The 23,568-nt window shown below is 35.7% G+C and overlaps 1 protein-coding gene across 1 annotated transcript; it reads left to right on the plus strand.

The window, feature by feature from the left end:
- Positions 1-1,398: 1,398 nt before the first annotated feature.
- LOC129241594 (proton-coupled amino acid transporter-like protein CG1139) lies at positions 1,399-21,842 on the plus strand. The gene is made up of 9 exons (XM_054878018.1): positions 1,399-1,613; positions 12,543-12,677; positions 12,757-12,907; positions 15,782-15,903; positions 15,970-16,196; positions 16,246-16,376; positions 16,438-16,616; positions 20,996-21,171; positions 21,239-21,842. The coding sequence occupies exons 1-9, from the start codon at positions 1,609-1,611 to the stop codon at positions 21,478-21,480; spliced, it is 1,368 nt and encodes a 455-aa protein (XP_054733993.1). The 5' UTR covers positions 1,399-1,608; the 3' UTR covers positions 21,481-21,842.
- The last annotated feature ends 1,726 nt before the right edge of the window (positions 21,843-23,568 follow it).

Consider the following 23,568-nt stretch of genomic DNA (forward strand, 5'->3'; position numbering starts at 1 on the left):
ACTTTTAAATCATGACTTTCTTAAGTAATTTTTAAGGAACACATTTTTTGGCATCTTTTGAAGTTTTAACATATTATCGTTTTGCTTGTTAAAAACTTCTTCAACAGTAAAAATGTTCTTATCTGTGAAAAGAATATTTTCATGGCCGTTGACCGCGTGCCACCGAAGAAACTGCTTGCTTCTGTCGAGTCTAAAAGTTGTCAAAAGATGATCAGTTGAGCGCCGGAGGGCTTTCTTGTGGAGATCATATCTAATTAGTCTTGACATGGATCTGGTCGATGCATTCATTTCCCTGGACAAGATTTTCTGCTTTCTCGAACGGCTTTTAGGTATGACTGCACTGGTTCGAACTACGCGAAAAAACTTCTTTTTCTGTCAGTTACTTTAGACGTTTGGGGAAAACGATTGATCGTGCGGTAAACAAACATTCTCGAAATATTATATTAAGTTTTTTCAGCAATTCGTAAATCTCACTTGCACTTTTACCACAATTATGTAATGCAATCACTACAATGTGATTTTCCTTAGCTCCCCACCCCCTTGTTAAGAAGCGAAATTTGTCACGAAACTGAATATAATTTATGTGTAGACAATGCCAAAATAACGGAATTGTTTCTGCGAATTTGTTCTTCCCATCTGCATTGTAAAATTTGTCACAGAATTTATGGTAAGACTAAGAACATATGTACTTAAAAATATGTTCCTCAACAGAACTCCTAAGAGCGAAAATGCATGATATTAGTTTTTCTAAGAATATTAGTACTCGTAGAACAAAAGTACGCTACCAGAAAAAAAGTGCTCTACGAACCAGAGTAAGCTTCCTTCATTGTACAAATATCTCCAAAGTTAATACAATATATACACTCGTGTGTATGTGTATATGTACTGGTATATGTTGTGTATTTTATTGATGCTGTTTATTATTTCAATAATAGATCTTTCCTTCGAGCCAACTTATATACAAGTATATGACCTGGTTTTACACATTTTACTAGTCTAATGGTGGGATTTCTTATCACTACAACTATAATGAAGTAACAATAAATTTTTAATTGCTATGAATAAAAACACTATTGCATACAGATTGTGAGTACAGCCCCTTAACAAAGTATTTACCTTCATTTGCGCAGAGTGGCAGAAAAGCTTTTGTTAGCATCATTGACGCCTTAAATTCACTTTCGCATTTCAGTCTGTTGTCGTTGGTTTGATCAAATTGATCGTTAAACGCAATATTCACGCATTTCTTCTCTTAAGGATTTTTACTAAATTTTTCTTCATTTTGTACCAAAAATATCTAAAGAGTTTAATTAAATACGTAGATAAGGAACTTGTTAAAAATTATTTGTATTTATTTTAAAATTAATTAAATACTCACTCTTATAGTTATCATCAACAAAATATTTACTTAAGTGAGAGGAAAACATCAAAAGTGTGTTAAAAAACAAGTGCTTGAAAAAAAAATTATATCATTGTACTAAATATGTACAAGAAATTTGAAACGAATTTTTTATAACGAGTATTTGAAATACCAAAATCGTGTAATATTATTTCGCATTAAGAAGTTTAAGAAACTTATTTGCGTAAATAAGTGCATAAATTTACTAAAAAATGATGTAAGTTAAAAAAAGAGACTATTGGGTAGATTCTGCAATTCACTTCCGATTGAATATAATTGCCAGAAAATTTCAATTGAATTCACTCCGAAGTGTATTATGGAACCTGCCCGTATATACTTATGCAAATTAAGATAATATTTGTTTTAATTTAAATATTTTTATTTATATGTACAAATAACATATGCATACAAAAATTTGTATAACTTCTGTCAGGTCGCTCTTAAAAATCTGATGGTAAATACTAAATCAGATAATTACTCAAATACAAATCGAAACTAACTCTGAACATTGGATTCTTGCAAATTTTGATTGCCACTTACATATATTATTTTTTTTTATTATTTCAGAAATTATTTAAGTGTTTTTTAGTGGGTGGTTTTCCAAATATATATTTTACGAGGGGAGTTGAATAAGTATCCGTGTTAGGAATGAAGACACCATTTTTCAAAAACTTATATTTTTCAACATAGTGTCCTTTAAGAAAGATATATTTTTCTCCCAACGCTCCGGCCATGTTTAACTCCTCCAAAAAATAGGATTTGTGGAACTCTCCAAAATACGCCTCTGTCTTGGCGATGACTTCCTCGTTTGAACTAAATCTTTTTCCCGCGAGCCATTTCTTCATGTTGGGGAACAAGGAAGAGTCGCAGGGAGCCAGATCGGGTGAATACGGTGGGTGCGGCAGCATTTCATAACGAAATTCATGCAGCTTGTCGGCGACAACTCCGGATGAATATACTGGTGCATTGTCGCGGTGAAACAGCACCTTCTTTTTCGCCTGCGGGCGTTTCTCCTTCAGTTTTTTGTGAAAGCGTGTTTAACCCACTGTAGTATTGTCCAGTGATCGTCCTTCCTTTTTCTAAAAAATCCATGAGGATGAATATAACCCTCTGGCCGATGGGACTGTCTTCGTCTTCTTTGGAACAGATTCTCCGGGAGAAATCTATTGTTGTGATTGTTGCTTAGTTTCTGGTGTGTGATGATGAATCCAGATTTCGGATCTCGCTTAAATTACTCCAAACACTCTTTCGTCGCATCCGCTTGTTGTTACTTGTGAGCAATCGCGGCACCCATCTGGCTGAACATTTTTTCATCGCCAACTTTTCATGTAAAATATTAATTGCCATTCCGGTCGACACACCTATGGCCTATGTTACTTCGCGCACTTTCGTTCGTCGATCAGTGAGAATCATGTCGTGGACTTTTTGAATGATTTCCTCGGTAACCACATCTGCTGGGAGTCTTCTCAACGGATGTTCGCCTACGTTTAAATTCGTTGAACCAATATCTAACTGTGGGCATAAATGACGAAGCGCTCCTATAGACAGTATCCATTTTTGCTTTTATCTCTTCGCATTTTTTCCCATCCAAAAACAAAAAGCGAATTACCGAACTGCTCTTCTTTCATCTTAGCGAAAATCACGAAACACGTCTTACTCGAATAGTTACCAAATCCATATCAATCAGTCAGAAATTTGTTTACCCTCAGGATCGCCATCAGTCACGGGTACTTATTGAACCGCTTTTGTAATACCGAGAAATGTCAATACAACTAACCTTTTATTAACTTCTTTCACGTACATACATTGAGTCGTTTAATGTTAAAATTTTTGCAGCTCGCCCCTTGGCTGGAAATGGTAAATTTCTAGGTGTATTTCTGCCAGGAAAAAGCTTTTCATAAAACTATCTGACATTCGGAGTTAGCATAAAACTGTAGGACAACTTGACGCGCACGTTACTTTGTGAATGAGTGAAAAATACCACCAATGTCACGTTAGATACTGTTTTGTTGTGAAGTGAATAACATTTAAGTGCTTTGTTTACATTATACATAATATAGCACATGGGCCTAAAATTCCCGGGCCTAACACATGGATGGCACTAGTTTTATTACATTAACCCCTTTTTCAGTTAGTGCTAACCTTAAAAAGACAGCCATTTGACTAAGAATTGCTCGCACATACACCGTATTCGCCAGATTTGGCTCCCAGGGACTACTGGCTGTTCGCAGAAATAAAAAAGTGCTCGCCGGTGGGAAATTTCGCTCGAATGAAGAGGTTATCGCCTAAACGGAGGCCAATGTTGAGCTAAAAGATAAATCGTTCTACAAAAGTGGTATTGAAATGTAAGAGCGGCGCTAGAATGATTGTGTTGATCTTGATGGAAATTACGTTGATGATTAAACCTAATATTGAACAAAAAGAACCTGCTTTCTTTATTAGCCCCGGATTTTTCAGCTCATGTGTTATATAATCTAGTATTACGTGAAATATTATCTCGCTAGAGACGTATAAACACTCACTTAACTTTAAGTTGGACTCTCCCACACAGCCTTTGTCATGACTAACATGATGGAAAGAATACAGAAGGTGGCCAGAAATTATAGAACACAAGATTTGACCATCTCAACCAAATTGTGAGAGTAAATTCGATTGCTACGTTATAGGAGACTTGACTGCCTAATTGTGTCTACTAATTTCACACGTACTCGTATTCTTACGCTCTTCCAATCAGTTTGGGCAATGATTTTTCACTATATTACCAACCGATCCCAGTTTTTGCTGACTCCTGTTGTATTTTTTTTCAAATTTTTGCGAAAAATTAAATCTCTTTAGGATGTTCGTTTTGTTATACCTATAGTAGGCAAAACTCTAAATTAATATGCTCCAGATATCTACTTATGGTTAGGCGATTTGAGGATCCCAAAGAAACTTTATCCGAAATTACTGATAAAGCTATCGATAATTGAACTGGTGATGTTTTGCTGCGTAGACATGCACGATATACATATAGTATGTACTTACGTGTGCTTTAGATAAAAATTTTAAATGATTTTATCCATTTACTAGCATTAGTAGGTACATATAACAATAACCTAAGTAGATAAAAACATTATACAATATAAATCACTCAGATAACAGCATAGACAAGTTATGCCAGTATTTGTGGCATGCGCTGATTAAATTTTAAATAAATATTGACTGAGGAAATCATAAAATACTTATTCCCATTGAAAACTCATCGGTCTAAGTGATTGGGCTGAAAATGGAGAGATTTCTCGTTCCTGAAAGTAGACTTTTTCAATCACGAGTTAATCTTTATTGGATTTTAAAGCGGATATGAATTAAATTATTAAGATAAGATAGATAAGTGGCCTCAATGAAGTGAATTAATGACGATTTTTAATAATAATTATTATTAATTTTAAAACAATTAGTCAAGGCGGTTGTGAAAATAGTTATTTTTTATATCTAGTGCTTATATACTATTTTGATATATTTACATTGGTTTTATACCTTTGCTTCGTGTCTCATGATCAAATAGTTCCCGGAATACCTATATCCAGAAAACTCAAAATACAAGTATATTCCTTAAAAGTGATATTATCGCCTTCAAAGTATTCCCAAACAACTGTAACGCACTTATGCCACTTATTTTCGGTATAGCCATCACAGCTGTCTTCGATTTTTCCATTACTTTCTTTTGACTATAATGGCATTTTGACACCAACAAATAGAAAAAAATTGCAGGGAGTCATATCAAGCTGAGCAGGATGGATGGACGATGGCTGTTGGATGGTACTATATTAGTTCCATTCTTGTTAATGATGGCACTGTGAGACGGCGCATTATCATTGGTCAAAATCCACGAGTTGTTTCCCCGCAAATCCTTTCTTTCTTTCCATTGCGCGCAAATAAGAGTCCTTTTTAAATGTCTAATCCTTTGTCAAAAATTCATGGGATACAATACCGTTGTAATCCTTAAAAACCGTGAGCATCGCTTTCTTAGTCGTCTGATGTATGGATGGCGTGTGGTCCTCATAAACGCACATCTCGTCCACGGTATTGATGCGTTTGATGAATGTTGGGTCAGATGCAGCGTTGGAAATCATGTATTTGGAGACATCAACGCAATATCAACCCAAATCTATAACTACAATGTTCTGAATGGATCCATAATCAATATTCTAGTCCCTCTGCCAGCTCTCTGATGGTTAATTTGCGATGATTAATCAACTTTTCCTTCATTTTATTGCAATTTTCGATGTCGCCGGCCACTACGTTCGACATCCTCAATAGACTCACGATCTCTTCTGAAGCGTTCCTGCCATTAGTAAACGGCTGTATCGCATCTGTAAACGGAGTATCATTACCGAAACAGTTTCCCAATATTTCTATGGTTTTGGCACCAGTGAATCCTTTTTTAACCCAAAATTTAATACAAAGCCGTTATTGCAAATTCAAATCCATATTTAAAACTGTAAAAAAATCGAAAACACGTGCATAGGTATATTTACTCAAGACAATGAAGTTTTCTCAAATGCCAGGCATTGGCAATGAAATTGTAGTAGTAATGTTAATCACAGTATTTTTTATTCCGGGAACTTGGATCAAAGTGGTGTACCCGAATGACATTTGCTTACTGCACACGAAGATCGGGCGAAAGGTCGTCATTGTGTTACGTTTTCGGAATTTAAGATATGATCTTTTCCCTTTACAACGAGTTAAAATTCAAATTGATCGTAAGCCTCTTTTGTTGTTTATTTTCATGTTTTTTTAAATCAAAAGCTTTATATGCTACAGCAGCAATTTTTTTTTACGTATACGCAGTGCTGGTCACATAGCACCATCAGGAAGTTGAGAGCATACAAGAGCAAATGATCTAGACATTTGATATTTGAATTATTTTTAATAACCGAGACCACCCTTCAATTTCTGATTAATTTCTAATTACATATTATGGTTCAGGTTTCAGCTCTAAAAAAATTAAAATGTCATAAACACTATATTTAAGGTTCTCCACCCTTTTGCAGCGGCTTTCAATGTAGACGTAGCATATCTTGGGTAGGCAGCAACTGGAGCACATTTCGGTATTTCAAATAAAGAAGTCGCTTCACGTTTTGAGTTAATTTTATATTTTATGAGTATAGATGAATATTCGTTTGCATAGCTCGCCATTATGTGTTTCTGAGGGACTCCCAATTTCAATGAATGAATTTCGCTGAATCAACTGAGTTTGATTTTCAAAATCGATCACAATGGTAACATTGGATTCATATACCCACATTGTCTACTTAGATGTGTTGTTCCACCTAAGTATTAAACATACATACATATATTTGAGAGCGTTGATTTGACGTAAAACGATTCATGATGGTTCGAGAAATCTTACTGTACTGCCAAACCTTACAGACGCTTACATCTTTTGTTGGGGTGGCTTGCCAAGTTCTTCCTCATATTTGTGGTGTGTGCCTTGTTGTTTTTCCACAAATGGTGACACCTATAGTTTTTTTATGCGGAGCTTTTTCATGACAGAAATATGTATGTTACAGTCGGAGGTTTGCTATTGCCTGCTGAGGAACGACCGCAATTCGAAAAATCGTTTTCTATTATTTGGTGTTTCATGCTAGGAGCTTCGAACCCAGGCACTTCCGAATTGTAGTCCCGTACCAACCTATTCGGCTACACGATGTCTATCTCTTTACAATAATAAAAATATAGTAAGTTGGAACGCAACGGCCACGATTTGTTTTTTATTTTATTTTTGCTCGCATTATAAGTGCTTTAAATTCTCAGCACTGCTAACTTGTTACATGTTATTCCACTTTTTTTATATTATATTTAAATCACTGTAACCATTCCAACTTCTTTCAATAAGTCAGAAAACAATTTGTAATTATTTCATTCAATATTAAATAATAGATTAATAGATTTGTTTTGCCTTATACACATTTTAACATTAAGGTCTTTCGTCAGAGAGCATACAAATGTCATGTAAGAAACAAATTTTTACGTGAGATTGATTTTGAATATACAGTGACACATATAATAAATATATCATAATAAATATAAGAACATATTCGTTTAAAAGCACCTGAATAAATAAGTCGAAAACACTGAAGTCAATAAAAACATAACACAATTTTTGCGTTAAACTGATAATTAGGAAGTTTTTTTTTAACAATCAAGTGCAAAATTATTTTAATAATATGCTGTTTAATTCTGAAAAGGTCCTATGTGCAAGGCTGTGTCGAAATCGCATCACAGACACGAGCTCTTAGACTTCGCTCGAAAACACATGCATCATCATTCATCAAGAGGAAAAGCAAATATAATATTTGTTGTGTGCCGAACAAGATCAATTCTATCCACGGAATTATTGGACGATGCGGTCATTTGATTTTTGGGTGATAAAATGGGGGGAGACAGCATTTCCCAACAAGATAACGCTGACATTCACGTTTCTATAGAATCTTTGAAATTGTTTGAAGAGCACAAAATACCGCTTATGAAGTGGTCTGCATGCAGTCCCGATTTGAATCCGGTCCAGAACCTCTGGAGGTGCATGTCGTGCAAAATTTTTTCTATAACATAAAGCGCAAGTACACCAGTATAAGACTTTACTTCAGCTCAAATTGGCCATTGAGGAAGCTTGGGAAGATTTGGACCGTATTTGCTGCAAAATTTAGTGAAATCAATGTCAAAACGTATTTTTGAAGTTATGAATGAAAATGGAGCACCAGTTTATTATTAAAAGTTCTCTAAATATGTCTAAAATAGATGTATTTATACGAATATTTATGTTCTTATCGTACAACAACGAAACTTTAATTTTGCATGCAAAAAATTTTCGGTAAATCGAGTAAAAAGTTGTTATGAGCAATGCTTGGAGAAGAGAGAGAAGGAAGTAAAACTAAAATTAAGATTGCCTTAATACGAATATGAGTCACTGTAAGAATAAACAAATAAAAATACCTATGGTGCAATAAATATGTGTGCAATAAAAAAATTAAAAAAAAATTCGGATATTATGTTCTAGCCGTTTGAATAAATCCACTGGCATTACTCGACACTGATTCGGTTCCTTGTAGTAAAAGTTGGAGGGTCCATTCTTTAGAATAAAGATCTGGCAAAACAGCTCGGCGCTACTTGCGTTTAACTTTCAATTATTTGTAATTTAAATATACTCGGACATACTCGTTTACGCGAAATTAATATTCTAGAACTAAGATCTGAATATTATCCTGTTATTAAATGAATTTTACACGCTTTTACAGCATATAAGAATTAAATATTTGCAAAAGTATTTTCGACTTCTAATTTATTTGAATAAAAAAACGGAAACAAAACCAAAACAAACAAAGGAAACGAGAGCGTGAGACTAAATGGCTTGCGAGCTTTAAAAATGCTGACTGTTAGGTCGGATCTCTTGGAATCTAGCCTCTGTGGTCCATGTCATCCGTTAGGAAGTGATATCGGGATGCCATTAACCTCGCGAATGATATTTTCTTTTAGTGCTGAGATGGTCACTGGGCTTGCTTCATAAACTTTACTTTTGACGCACCCCCCCAGAAGAAATTTAATAGAGGTAAGATCGGCTGACCTGGGTTGCCAAGATATGCCATCGAGAATGCTTAACAGTTTCTTAGGGGGAAAATAACGCTCATTATTGGTAGTAAATAATTGTTCAGCAGGCATCAGTAAGAGTCACTATCTATAATTGCTTGCCCTCAACGTTTTAAACAAATATGGTCCCGCTATACTACTACTTGACGAAGCACATCAAACCGTCAGTTTAGGATTGGGAAGTGGCTGCTTATGTTTTAATAGTGGGCTCTCTCCTTTAGGTGACCAATACGACAATTTTGTTTATTTACACTTCCATTTAAATGAAAATAGGTTTCGTCACTCCAAAATATACAATAGTATTTACCGTACAAGAAGGAAATCAGAAATGCCCAAAGGCAATCTTGGAAATCCTTTTGTGAAGAGGTTGAGGGGCAACTGAGACCTCCACACTTCATAAGATCTTAGCGGGAAGTCCTCAAAATTGAGAACTGCTACAAAAAAGTGATGCCACTTTCACAACTACCAGTGAATAGTCTTCAGAACTTTTACCCGACACTCATTTTCCAGGCTGCTCAGACATTACTGGGCATGACATGGAAGATACAATACACTGTCGTGAAGTCAGAATAGACGCTATATCTGAGCATCGGCTCTTATGGGCGATTGAAAGTTTCAAACCCTTTAAATCACCGGGTCCAGATGGTATTTACCCAGTGGAACTGCAAAAGGCTGCCGGATATCTAGCACACTGGCTGCTAGAAATCTTCAAAGGCTGGTTTCTTTACGGTCATGTACTCCACTCTTAAGTGGAGACAAGTCAAAATTGTTTTCATTCCAAAAGCTGGTAGAAACTCACATACCCATCCAAAAGACTTAAGACCGATATCTCTTTCTTCTTCCCTATTGAAAACTTTGGAGAGATTGATAGAATTTCACTTAAGCCTATCTATAGATAGAAATCTTATCTTTACGTCACAACATGCCTACACGAAATGGAAATCGGTAGGGACAGCTCTACAAAACCTTATTTACACGGCAGAGAATTCACTGCACAAACAGGAATTTACTTTAGCCGCTTTCCTTGATATTGAAGGGGCCTTTAAAAATGTTGAGGGGGGGCACTCACTATTCTTGTTGTAGAACCGGGCTTGGTAGACTTCATTGACAAAATGCTAAATAGCAGAATCATTGAAGCGAAATTAGGAGAATCGATGCTCAGGAGATTGGTAAGTAGAGGTACACCGCAAGGTGGAGTCCTCTCAGCGTTTTTATGGAACGCAGTTGTAATAAACTTCTGTTAATACTTACGCCGATGATGTTGTTATTGATGTCTCTGGTAAATTTGTATCTACATTAAGAGACCTAATACAAAATGCTCTAGACATACTTTCTAGGTGGGCAGCAAAGTGTGGTCTAGGAGTCAACCCAGACAAAACACAACTCATATTGTTCACTAGGAAACACAAAATCCCTCAGCTAAGTCCAATTATGCTCAAGCGGGAAGCTCTTGTGATTTCGGAAGAAACCAAGTACTTGGGACTAAACATAGATAGAAAACTGACTTGGAAGTCAAACGTCTTAGAAAGAGTCAGGAAAGCAAACCTAGCTTTTTATGCCTGTAAGAGAGCTTTAGGTAAGACCTGGGGAATTAAACCTCAGATTGCTCATTGGCTTTAAACTGCTGTCGTCAGACCCATTCTTCTATATGGAAATCTTGTCTGGTGGTGTGCTATGCAGAAAAAAAACCTATTCTAATTTATTGAATAAGGTGCAGAGATCAGCGGAATTAGCAATATGTGGCGTCATTATACTACATCTGCAACCCTTAGATCTTTTCTGCAAATACTCAGCGGCCTGCTCCGCTTTAAGGCTCAAAGCGAGCTCACAATGGAGGACTGTCACACATGGACATTCAACCATCTTAGACTCCTACACGGATATACTCAGTGGCTGTGATTATCACCCTCCCATTCTTTGCTTCGAAAGGAATTTCCTAATGAAAATCCCTTCTAGACTGGAATGGTTCGAAGAAGATCCAACACCCAACACACCCGTTAAGATCTACACGGACGGATCTAAAATGGACACCGGTGTAGGATCAGGGTTATTTTGCGAAGAGCTTCCTATTAGTGAATCCTTTAAACTACCGGATCACTGTAGTGTTTTTCAAGCGGAAATAAACGCTATTCATGAAGCCTTAAAATGGTTAAAGATAAACAGAATATCATCAACGGATATCTGGATTCTATCAGACAGCCAAGCTGCCCTACGAGCCCTGGATGCATTCCAAACAACATCAAGGAGTGTCTTACCTTGTCGCCAATCTCTAAATAAGATGGCCAAACAATATCGTAGGTATAATCTTATGTTGGATTCCAGGCCACAGAGATATACCAGGGAACTGTAGGGCAGACCAACTTGCAAGAGAAGGCACCTGTATGCCAGACATAAGTAATTTTATGGAGATACCTCTCGCAACTTGTAAGCTTCTCATTAAGGACGCATTAATCTGTTCTGCAAATCAAAGATGGATTGACGTTAACACCTGTGAAATTGCTAGGCAAAAATGGCCAAGGCTAAATTTACGTCTCTCCAAGAGTATTATAAAACTGAATAGACTTCAAATCAGGACCTTAGTAGGGGCCCTCACAGAAAATTGTCTCATAGGAAATCATGTAAAGAGATTAGGCGTTTACACGCATGATTTCTGTCGAGCTGGAAACAATTCAACACCTTTTTTGCACATGCCCAGCTCTAGCCAGAAGCCGGAACCGATTTTTAAAATCCTACTTCTGAACGAATATAGATAATCTATATATTTTAGAACCCATTTCGTGGTCTAAGTGGCATCGTTGTTTCTATGTGCGATGTGGCTGCCAAACCTAACTAACTACCGTACGAAATCGCTCAACTATTATCTCGCAGAAATGTTTATGCAAATTGTAATCGTTAGGCGATTTAAATTTTGAAATACTGAAAGCATTTAGGATCCTTCATGCGCAGTAGTTTTTGGAAGTCCTAGGGCAGCCGGCAGCCGCTCTCTTGCGCACGAACTGACGCGGATTATCATGTAAACTGCTAGCTACGAGTTCAATATTTTCAATTGTTTTCGAAGTCCAGCTAGGCTCCGGCCGCGAACTGTTTGCTAACGAACTTGTTGCCCGAAAACTTCGGACGCCTAATCGAATCAAATCTTCACTTGGGACAGCACCTAAACATGAAATAACGTGAACAAAATCTACGATGAGCATTTGCGCACAAAACATTGTTTTTGAAATACGCTTCGATTGCGAACGCACATTTTTCACCCACCCACTGTGACATCGGGACTAAATAACTCGCACGAATAACGAAGCTAACGCGGTCCTTTCTGCACTCATACGCTCAGCTTATAGTACATTGCAGTGCGTGCAGATTTCATTCAATCCAATCCACGGATACGTGGATAAATAGACTAACTATTTAGTAGGCAGTCCGACAGCCGGGATATCGATCTTTTAATTTCATGTTCATAGTTATTTGCCATAATTTGTTTATGTATTTATAATCAGTATTTTCTTCTTTTATTTTGCACCAGTTCTCAAAATATATCGAAATCAGAATCTAACTTCAATGGGTTTCCGGAAACGAAAGGGACAAATGAACAAAACGCGCATAAACAAATTGATGACTATGATCCGCATCTACATCGAAAAGTAAAAAAACCCACTACGTATGTAATGAAATATGTGCTTAAAGACGATACAGATTGAGCTCTGAAACTACATACATACTTGTATATTCAATTGTAGAAATATGCAGACTTTTGCACACTTCCTGAAGGCCTCCATAGGTTCGGGTGTTTTGGCTATGCCAAGTGCATTCGCAAATGCTGGTTATATCAATGGACCCATATTTACACTGATCATCGGTGGGATAGCGCTTCACTGTTTGCACATTTTGGTAAGATATTCTTTTTATGAATTATGTAATTACTTACAGTTATGTGAAAAATAATAAGGACAGTTGTATTCACCGTTTTTTGTGCTTACGAATTCATGTAAAATGAAAGAATTTGCGCTAAAAGAGAATTGTATAGCAAAGCTTGTAAACGACATTGAGAAATCCCGTTACAATTTGTGTGTCTTTTTCTTTTGTTTAGATAACAAATTATTTTCTTTAAGAAGTGCGCGATTTCTGCTGTGAAAAATAATAAGGACAGTTTTTCGTTTTGGTAAAAATACAATACTAAAAATTAGAGAGACTTGTTTTTTTTTTAAGTAAGTGCGTAAAATAAAATTCACAGCTTCACATTAATTGCTAAATAAATTTCAATTTTGTAACTTTTTAGGAAAATATGGGTAGAATTTCACACTGCGACCACGCTACCAGAAATAATATTAAAAATTTAAGTAAAAGCGGAAATTCGTACAGAAAAATTGCACAAATGCTCGGTATTTCAAAAACGATGGTCGAAAATGCTATTAAATGGATTCCCAAGGATGAAACCCGTGGTAGAAAACCAAAAATTACACCTACTAATATATAAAAATAAGTATTATACGATGCGTAAAAAAAGATCCATTTATCACATCTAAACGAATAAAAAATGATTTAAACATTGACGTTGACACATCAACGATTCGAAAAACACTCATCGGTGAGGAATTGAGAGCCCGTAGTGCGAGAAAAGTGCCATTGTTATCCAAAAAGAACATAAAACAAAGATTACAATTTGCTAAAACTCATATCAATTGGCCTGAAGAAAAATTGGGGTAACATTCTGTGGTCCGATGAAACAAAAGTAAACTTTTTTTCTTCTGATAGAGGTGTCCACCATGTAAGAAGGTCTATCCATCAAGAATTCAATACAAAATATACTTTAAAGACGGTCAAACACGGTGGTGGTAGCATCATGGTATGGGGGTCATTCTCTTATTATGGTGTGGGTCCTCTATATCGCATCCAGAACATAATGAAATCGGCTGATTACATTGAAATTTTGAAAAATACAATGCTGCCGTATGCCAAAGAAAATATGCCACTCATATGGGTCTTCCAGCAGGATAATGACCCAAAACATACGGCAAAATCCACAAAGAAGTGGTTCCAGGACAACAAAATCAATGTTTTAGAATGGCCAGCACAATCCCCTGATTTGAACCCCATAGAAAATTTGTGGAGCGAAGTTAAGAGGGCAATCAGGGGAGAGTGTCCATCAAGTTGCGACCAGCTTTGGAATCTTATTCAGGATGCGTGGAACGCAATACCAGTACATGTTTGTCAAAATTTGGTCGACTCAATGCCTAGAAGATGTGCTGCTGTTCTGGATAACAAATGATCCGCAACAAAGTACTAATATGGCACTGAGGCTTTATGCAACAATATCCAGTTAAAATATCTATTTAGTTTGACTTAAGTTATTTATAGCTTTAAGATTTCATGAAGTGTCCTTATTTTTTTCACACGTTAAACTATATAAATTCATATAAAATCGCAAAAAAAAAAAAAAAAATAATATATATTATAGGAATAGCAAAAATTTTGTTATTAATCTTTTTTCTACCGTTTAAGAAAAAATAAATCCTTTAAACACTGCCCCTATTATTTTTCACATAACTGTATATTAAAAGGGTTGATATACATACTATATATTATATATGTAATATAAAGGATTTTGTGTGAGGCGAAAGTCAGACAGAAGGTTTTCTGACTGCAAAGTTGTAATTTTTGCTGCTATCAAAGCTTTCCTTTTCTCATAAGCTCCAAAATCTGATAGCTTTTATTATAAATCAGACTGTTGGTCGATAAGTCCCTGAAAGTTAAAATGGGCAATACTCTACTGGGCAAAAACAAAATTAATTTTTAAAAATTCCCTCATTTTAGCTCGATACACTTCAATCAATTTTCCTTTCATTTATCGAAGTCGTCAATTGTGTCTGGGAAAGGGCTATTGTTTCATTGATGATTTCTTCATTCAACTCAAATCCTTTACCCCCGCGTTCTTAGGCCACATCATTAAACATTAAACAATAGTTAGAGGGGACTAAACCTGGAGATCAAAATTGCGGCTGCATACTTGCCCGCGACAATGTTTTTCCTGAAAAGACCTGACTGGCTGGTAGCAAAATTCCTTCTCAGACTGAGGAGGAGTAAGCTACGAACTCACTCAGGACTAATTGCGACGTACAATCCATGGGGGAAACTTTTGAGCAATCGAGTGATCATTTCTTTGTGGAAGATTTTTTGAATTAGGACATATTGTATTTATAAGATGATGCCGTTGGCAAACTAAGTGGTCTTGTACACTATCTAATTTCATATCGTCGTTGCGATTATCATATGTGGATCAATGAATTTTGGTATAATAAAATGCAAGTTGCAAGTAGATCATAAATCTCACTGATTTTTGGGATTTTTTTCGGCTGCGGGCTATTCATTTTCTCCATTTAACGCCTACTCCACATATTTCTCTAATATGGAAGAAAATACTCAACATCGCCAGATAGAAAAATACAACGCAGCAAGTGAAATAATTGCACTTTATATATTACATTATAATTTTGTTTTTGAATAAATTTTTTAACAAATAATAAAATATGAATTCGAGTGATGGAAATATTTATTTTGACCTTTATGCGCTCCATGTTTGCCTCCGGCAGGCACTATATACTGCAGCTGTCTAGTTCACAAGTGTCAAATATGATTGACGTACGTCGTAATTTGCAAAAATTATAAATCTTCCGATAGGGTGATTAATATTGCGCCATATTTGTATAATATATTTGATGTGTATTTATGTATAAATCAGTTCAATGTTCTCTCGATTAATTTCAGATAAATTCAATGTATGAGCTGTGTAAGCGTAAGCGTGTACCTTATTTGACATTTTCTGAGGCAATGAGAATTGGTTTTCAGGATGGTCCACCAGCTTTTAGATTTGTCGTACCAATAACAACGTATGTATGTTTTCTACACTATTATTGGGACATTTTTTAAAGAAATTTCATAATTTTTAACTGCAGCCCATTTGTTGATGGATTTTTAGCTTTTTATCACTTTGGCATTTGTTGTGTGTATGTGGTGTTCATAGCAGAGAACATCAAGCAGGTTGTGGATGAAAACCTAATTGTTTTGGATGTACGATTGCATATGTGTTTCGTTTTAATTCCACTCTTTCTTATATACAGCATAAGAAATCTTAAGATGTTGGCACCTTTTTCATTAGTTGCCAATATAATGCTCCTGGGAGGTGAGTGTATTGTAGAGGCCTACACGCAGTATAAATATTCCAATTTCAGGCTTCTGTATTGTGCTGTACTATATCTTTGAAAGTTTGCCACCGATTTCCACACGCAAGCCCTTTCAGGAAATTTCTAGGTTACCAATATATTTTGGTACGGTATTATTTGCCATTGAAGCTGTCGGAGTGGTTAGTAAACTGTGATAGATTATAAAATAATAAAATTGCGCTTATAAATATCTTTAAATAGATTCTTGCCTTGGAGGAAAATATGGAAAAACCGAAGAATTTTGTGAAGCCCTTCGGAATATTGAACATCGGCATAACAATCGTTCTTGTTTTATATGCTCTGTTAGGCTTCTTTGGTTACTGGAAGTACGGCGAAGAGGCTTTAGGTAGTGTGACCTTGAACATACCTCAACAGGAAGTGTAAGTTGCTAACAACAAGATACGTATGCAGATATGCATTAATGGTATTTTGCCTTAATTTGTAAAACATTTTAGATGTATTTTTTTATTTCTTAATTTTTTTTTTAATAATATACAGGGGCTATTGGTTGAAAAATTGGGATTGTCAAAACTTTACAGCGCGGAAGAAATCGTGCTGAAATAAAAGTAGAGTACATACCTACATATATGCCGACGATAAAGTAGTAGCAGAATCCCAATAGGTTTGGTTAGGTTATGTAGATGCCCTTGATGATGAGAGGACTTACTTAGACGAGAATTAAAATCGTCCATTCTGATACCAAATGGGACGAAGGAGAATAAATACCCAGTCATGACAATTTACGGCTGCGTTAACCACTTTGCGCTGCTGTTGAAATTCAGGGAAAACCCAGATGCCTTAATTTTACACTCGCGAAAGCAGGATAGCTGAGGAAAAGGTACTGGGATGATTCCACTTCAACTTCCAGACAGCTGCCGCAAAAGTGCTGTGGCCTGAAGTAACTCGCGACCTTACAAGTTGATGCCAAAGCATTTTTCTACTAGTCTCTTTCGCACCATGAGCTAGCCCATGACCTTGATTAGTACTTAAGTCTCGGTTTAATGTTTACTTCCTTCATAGATGCTACAAAAGTGAGCAACTGCTTATATTTAGGAGTTACTTCCGCTTAGAACGCACTTCAGTGGTTCGGTAAAATGAGCTTGAGCCTTCCGGAGAGTGCGCTGACCAATCTTATTATTCAGTTTCGTACCATCCGGTTCACCGTGCTTATTTGCTCTTTTACGATCACTGAATTCCTTGAGAAATTTTTACTGGCTCCAGACAATTGTTGACAATTCGTAAAGAAGGCGTACCTAATATACTACACGTCCAATGAGTACTTTTTTGGAAGCTGGGGAGTTAAGATGTCACAAGCTATACAAAGTTAGTTGATATAAGGGTTATGGCTGGTACAAACTAATGTCAAATAGACGCGCTGAACTTTGTCCCGCCCATAGAAATCCACATTCGTGAAATTGCAACCTATTCTATAAGTACAATCAGACTCAAATATGTAGTTAGGATATTGCATACGTAGATTCAATGATCATTAACTTTCAGAAGAAGTTTGCTTCATGAAGGGGTTGAAGCTCCTCTCCTCTCTAACATTATGGGATAAGGATTCCACGTCCATATACATACACCGATGGTGCCAAAATGGCAAAGGGGTAGAGGTATTCTTTAGGAGATATTACTGTCGATTCAACTACCAAACTCGGAGGGCTTCTTAATGACAGAAATACTGGGGATTGAGAGAGTTTGTAGAGTACTAAGAATAAATTTCAAAGGGGTACAAAAATGGTGTTTTTTTGGGAAAGCAAAATAGTTCTGGGATAAATCCTTGCCTGGCCAGGTTCTTATTTTAAATTCTATTTTTTATAGTTTATATTGAGCTTAATCGACTTCTCACTCATTTGGGTGTCGAGTCTTAGAAACATGGTATGTGGAGAGAAACGTTGACGAATTGGTTAGAGCCGGTGCCTGTCTTTCAAGGAATTCAAGAATTCAGAACTAATTGGGTTGTCCTCTTTTGAGTATCCAAGAGAAAAATTTACTTTAACCAAGCAAGTGGTGGAGGCTACATGGTATTAAATCAACAGTGGTTGCGTAGCTTTAAAACGAAAAAAGTAAGCAAATGTCTTCGCCGTTTTTTCGTGTGTACATACAGAAGCAGGACACTCGAAGGGATCACTAACTGCTCTGACTCTGATATTAGCGGAATCGTTGATAAATTCGAGTGGTTTGAAGATAAGATAAGTTCCAGTAAACTTCAAGTTTCCAATAGCTTTTTAAAAAGGTATAAGTGTTGTTCACTTTAATCAAAAATCTTATTCAAATTGTTTGCCAGAGTTTAAAGGCATTTACATGTCCGCAGCCTACAGCTTAGTTCAGATACTTACCATTATTTCCACTGAAATTGTATTGTAAACTAGCCCCGCAAGAAACCCAAAGTGTAAAATTCACATAAAATTAAGTCAGAACTTTGCCTTCTTCATACTTCTTCTTAAATTTTTTTGAATACGAAAAATATGTCGATACTAAAATACATCTTTGCTCTATGTTTCTTCATAGAATGACGTTGACTTGTTGAATCTTTCTAGAGCTCTTCCACGGAATTACGTGATATATTTAAGGACTGCTAGCTGCACGATCCAACGATCTTGACATTATCTATTATCATTACAACAATCCTACATTGCCTTTTCTCGTTTTTTCTTACTGGTCCGTTGTTCTTTGGACTGCGTGATATAGTCTAATAAAGGAGGCCTAAAGTCGCTAGCCTAAGTTTTCTTTTTAAGCATAGCGGACTAGAACGGCACCTCAAAGGTTTCAATACTTTGTATATTTGCCTAAGTTGTTATTGATACCCGTAAGTTTACAATCGAGACACTACACGCTAAATGAAAATGCCAACCAAGTCTAAACTGATAATACAAATAAAGGGTGGTTAAGTTTCAAGAGCCGGTGTTGATTTTGAATAAAATACAATTTTTTTAGGATATTATTATCATTTCTCTTTATTATGATAATATTGGTATGGCTCAATTACGTATGGAACAAAATATCGGCCAAATGGCCGCCGCGGCCTCGGCGGCACACCTCCATCCGATGGTCCAAATTTTCGATGACGCTGAGGCATAATTGAGGTTCTATGCCGCTAATGTGCCGAATTATCTCATCTTTTAGCTCTTCAATTTTTGCTGGCTTATCGACGTACACCTTTTCTTTCAAATAACCCCAAAGAAAGAAGTCTAACGGGGTCGTTGACGTTTAGGTGAGGTTCACATTCAGCATCGGCCCCTGAAATTTAACCACCCTTTGTTTGTATTATCAGTTTAGACTTAACAATTTTGGTTTTTAATTTTTAAACTTTTAATGACAAATGTTTTAAAAGTATCCATAAATAAGCACATATTTCACGAAACTTAAATTGATTATTAAAAAAAGTAAGATCTATAGAGCGAAAATGAATTTGTGTGGGGAAAAGAAGTTTTCTCTTTTAATTTATTTTCACAAATATCAAAAAGTTGTACAAAACTAAAAAAATATTATTTGCAACATTTCAGGGTTCCTATAAAAACAAGTTGCATATGTTTATTTTTTTATTAAAATACCTTTTTATTACAATTTTTTTTAATAAAAATATAAGGACTAATTTATTGATCATAGAACAAATCATAGCATTAAGATATTTTTTTTTCTTTTTTAGGTCATTCTAATATACATACATAACTATATCAAGAAACCAGAAAAAATGTCTTGTTCCGACTTTGCTACATATTTTTTAGTAATTGTATTAAGTTCGGAATTTAACGAAAAAAACTCCCAATTTTGATCGTATCTTTCTTATATAGATTTTATATAGAATTTAAAAATTTTTTCACAATGACTAAATTTTAATCAGAGTGTGAGGAGTACAAAAAACTGAGAACTGCTATAACTCGGCAATAATGGATTTTTGGCTCCCAAATAACACATACCACAACCTCTTACATGGTAATGTGATTCCCAATGTGGATATGAATTTTTTTTAACAGCGGCCAATCCACAGCCGGCAGTGTCTAAATATAGGGTTTTCCAATAACAGGTGTTATTGGTGAATGGATTGCGCTATCGAGCGATGATTAACGATTTTTTATAGCCGGAATTGGATGGTATTGATCTAGACCACGTTTATTTTCAACAAGACGGCGCTACGTGCCACACAAGCATCGAAACCATTGATCTTTTACGGGAAAAGTTTCCGGACCGAGTTATCTTCTTGTGATTTAACACCTTGCGACTTTTTTCATTGAGGCCACGTGAAAGAGAAGGTCTCCGCCAACAGCCCAGGGTCGATTCAAGACCTTGAAGATGGAATTGGTGAGGCAATCGAGGACATAGGGCAGCCACTTTGCAATTCGGCTATGGAAAATTTCATGAAAAGAATATTGTCCTGTAAGCGTGGCCGTAGTGGTCATTTGTCTGATGTTATTTGAACGGCATACCTACGTCTTTATAATGAAATAAACATCCAATCATTATAAAAAATAGCATTCTTCTTTGAATACGAAAATAACACCTCTGTTTGGAAAACCCTATACTTTATGTCTTATACAAATTTCCATTTGTAGTGACTGGAAAATTAGAGATAGTTAATTCTATTTGTGGCACAATATAAAACTTGTCTGAAAAACGTCTTTCAAAGGTGTATGTGACAGTCTACTATTAAAGCCCATTTCAAAGCACATTTGGTGTGGGGAATTACCCTGTATATTTATTTTTGGAATTATTATATTACTTGTATGAAAAACTAAATTAATTATCAATTTTACTACAGATTAGCTCAGGTCACAAAAATTACTTTCGCCATTACCACTTGGGTTACTTATGCGGTGCAGGGCTATGTTACAGCTGATATTATTTGGAACAAATATCTTTCGAAGCGCACAAAGAATGCCTCTAGAGATGTGCTATATGAACTGCTGATAAGAGCCAGCATTGTGTTGCTAACATGTAATATTAAAACTATATTTTTCATTGTTTTTGTTGCTATCAATAATAATTTTTTTACACATTTCAGTTTTCTGTGCTGTGGCCATACCTGATTTATCGCTCTTCTTGTCGTTAGTTGGATCACTTTGCTTATCAATACTCGGTTTGATTTTCCCTGCATTACTACAAATATGTGTTCAATACGGCTCTGGTTACGGGAAATGGAAAATTAAATTAATAAAGAACATAATTCTGGTGGCATTCGGAATATTCGGTGGCATTGTTGGCACATCCGTCAGCATCGTCCAGATTATTGATAACTACAAATGAATAATTGTATATATGTATATACGCAATGACTGTAGAACAATAAGAAATATCAGCTGCTTTCGACTCACTACTTCTGTGCTCGGTTGAGGTCGGCTAACGAAACAACAAACAACAACAATGCGAGCAGAAGTGTCTTTAAGCGAGTTTTGTACTTCCAAATGTGCACTGAGTTTCTTAGCATCTCTTTCATTTGCCTACCGCCAACAAAATAGTTCAGTGCTGCCAAGTATATGTGCATAAAGCGAGTAGTTTTATTCGTAACTCGCTAAATGGTTGGCAAATCGAAAGCTTCTATAGATTAATTCGTTTATGTATAAGTAGAGTTTTAAATAAAATAAATTAAGTACAGTTTATCTCATTAATTAAGGTTGATCAACCAAAAATTTATTTATAGGCGTGTTCGATTCGAGTTTTTGTAAGACCGTGGTCACACGGCAACTCTGTTGCTTGTAATTGTTTAAATTTTTAGTCTTCAGCTAATAACAAGATTGAAAAGAACAAGAGCACAAAGCATGTTGGCCAAGTGCGAACAAACTGGTATGCCTCTTCTTTTCTCGCCTTTCCATATTTTACAAGTTATGAGTTGAATCACCAACAGTTATCCCGTATGAACGCGGTCTAATGATACTTGCATAGTATCAGAAAAGAGAGTTGGCAGGATTGAAAATAGTGAGTTACCAAATACCAGTTTTATGAGACGAACCGAAGGCGAACGGGTTGGACATTGGCTGGTTTCTTTTAAAAAGTGCCAAAAATGCATATCCGTTTTCAAGCTACCCCAGAAAAAAGTCTTAACTGTGAAAAATCGCAGCTCAGGATTCTTTGGCTTCTTTATTACTATAAAACGGTTTTCCAAGTCTCTAATAAGGTAATATTTTATATTAACCAAAAAAGCAAAAACTCGGCAATATTTATAGTTCTTCATAGCTTTTAGTTAAATATGGTCTTGCACTCTGTACTCCAGAATGTGCCCGTCGGAGAGGCGTGACGTCACAATAGTGCAGTTGAGTGAGGGAAATGTGAAATTGTGGTACGACGGCTGTACCGACTTTTTTGAAATTTTGGTTATGGATTCTGGCTGAGCTTCTCATTGTTTTAGGCGAAAAAAATCAGTTTTTTAGTTTTATAAATTTATTTCGTAATAGTGCTCTAACAAGGAAAGGAAAACAATCAGTTTGGAAAAAATTGTATTTTTAGATTAAAATTTGAACAAGGCTCAACATCCGGAGCAAGAGAATATGAAATGAATGAGACGATTGTTAGGACAATAAAGAGAATGGAAACTTATATTCGAAAAAGTGTTTCCTGTTTTTTTACATTTTTTTATTATTTTTATTTGAAAGATTTAATTAATGCTTTCGTTTTAATTTTTACTCATTTTACTCGATTATAATGAGCATATCTTCGACTTTTCGTTGTCTTCTTTATATCGATTTACACGGTTTTCAGGCTTTGAACATACTCGTATTCGTCTACTTTGTATGAACTCTGTGCCACGTTTACACGGTTTCGTTTTTCAAGATTTTTCCCAGAACATATCTAAATTGAGGTATGAGTATACTTTTATATCTGTGTACATATCGCTTCTTTACTTCTATCATAATCCAAAAAACCAAAATGTTGAGAAAAATGGCCTCAAAATTATCAATTTGCAATGCCTCTCAACGAAAAAGTACAGTCATATTTTCGCAAAAAATGGCTGTTATCAATGCTAATCTAATACTTTCCTGATGTTTGGTACTTACACATATATTTTGCAAAGGTATGTGAAGATGCATGCGTAAATAAAAATAATGGAGTTTTCTATACAAATTTTCTTTGATAATTTAGATGTTGACGGTAATTTACTATTGATTAAGACAAAGAAAACGATTAAGCCATCGTAATGACAAAATTTTTATGATGCCTATTAAATGAAAAATTCTGGGCAACAATATTTATACGGAATTCTCGAGAGTTAAGACGTTGTCAGAATTTCTCATTGAGCATGATACAAAAGATGTGGCTAACTTGGGATCTATGCATATGAGCCGGAAGTAAAAGAGAAATCAAATGTATTGAAGCCTTTAAACAGCTCGCTGGATACCT

Source organism: Anastrepha obliqua, chromosome 3, assembly GCF_027943255.1.
Source record: "Anastrepha obliqua isolate idAnaObli1 chromosome 3, idAnaObli1_1.0, whole genome shotgun sequence".
Taxonomy (NCBI): domain Eukaryota; kingdom Metazoa; phylum Arthropoda; class Insecta; order Diptera; family Tephritidae; genus Anastrepha; species Anastrepha obliqua.

Coding starts and splice junctions, on each gene's coding strand:
- LOC129241594 (XM_054878018.1), top strand. Junction 12,678..12,756: donor AAAGTAAAAAAACCCACTAC/GTATGTAATGAA, acceptor ATTCAATTGTAG/AAATATGCAGACTTTTGCAC. Junction 16,197..16,245: donor CAATATAATGCTCCTGGGAG/GTGAGTGTATTG, acceptor TTCCAATTTCAG/GCTTCTGTATTGTGCTGTAC.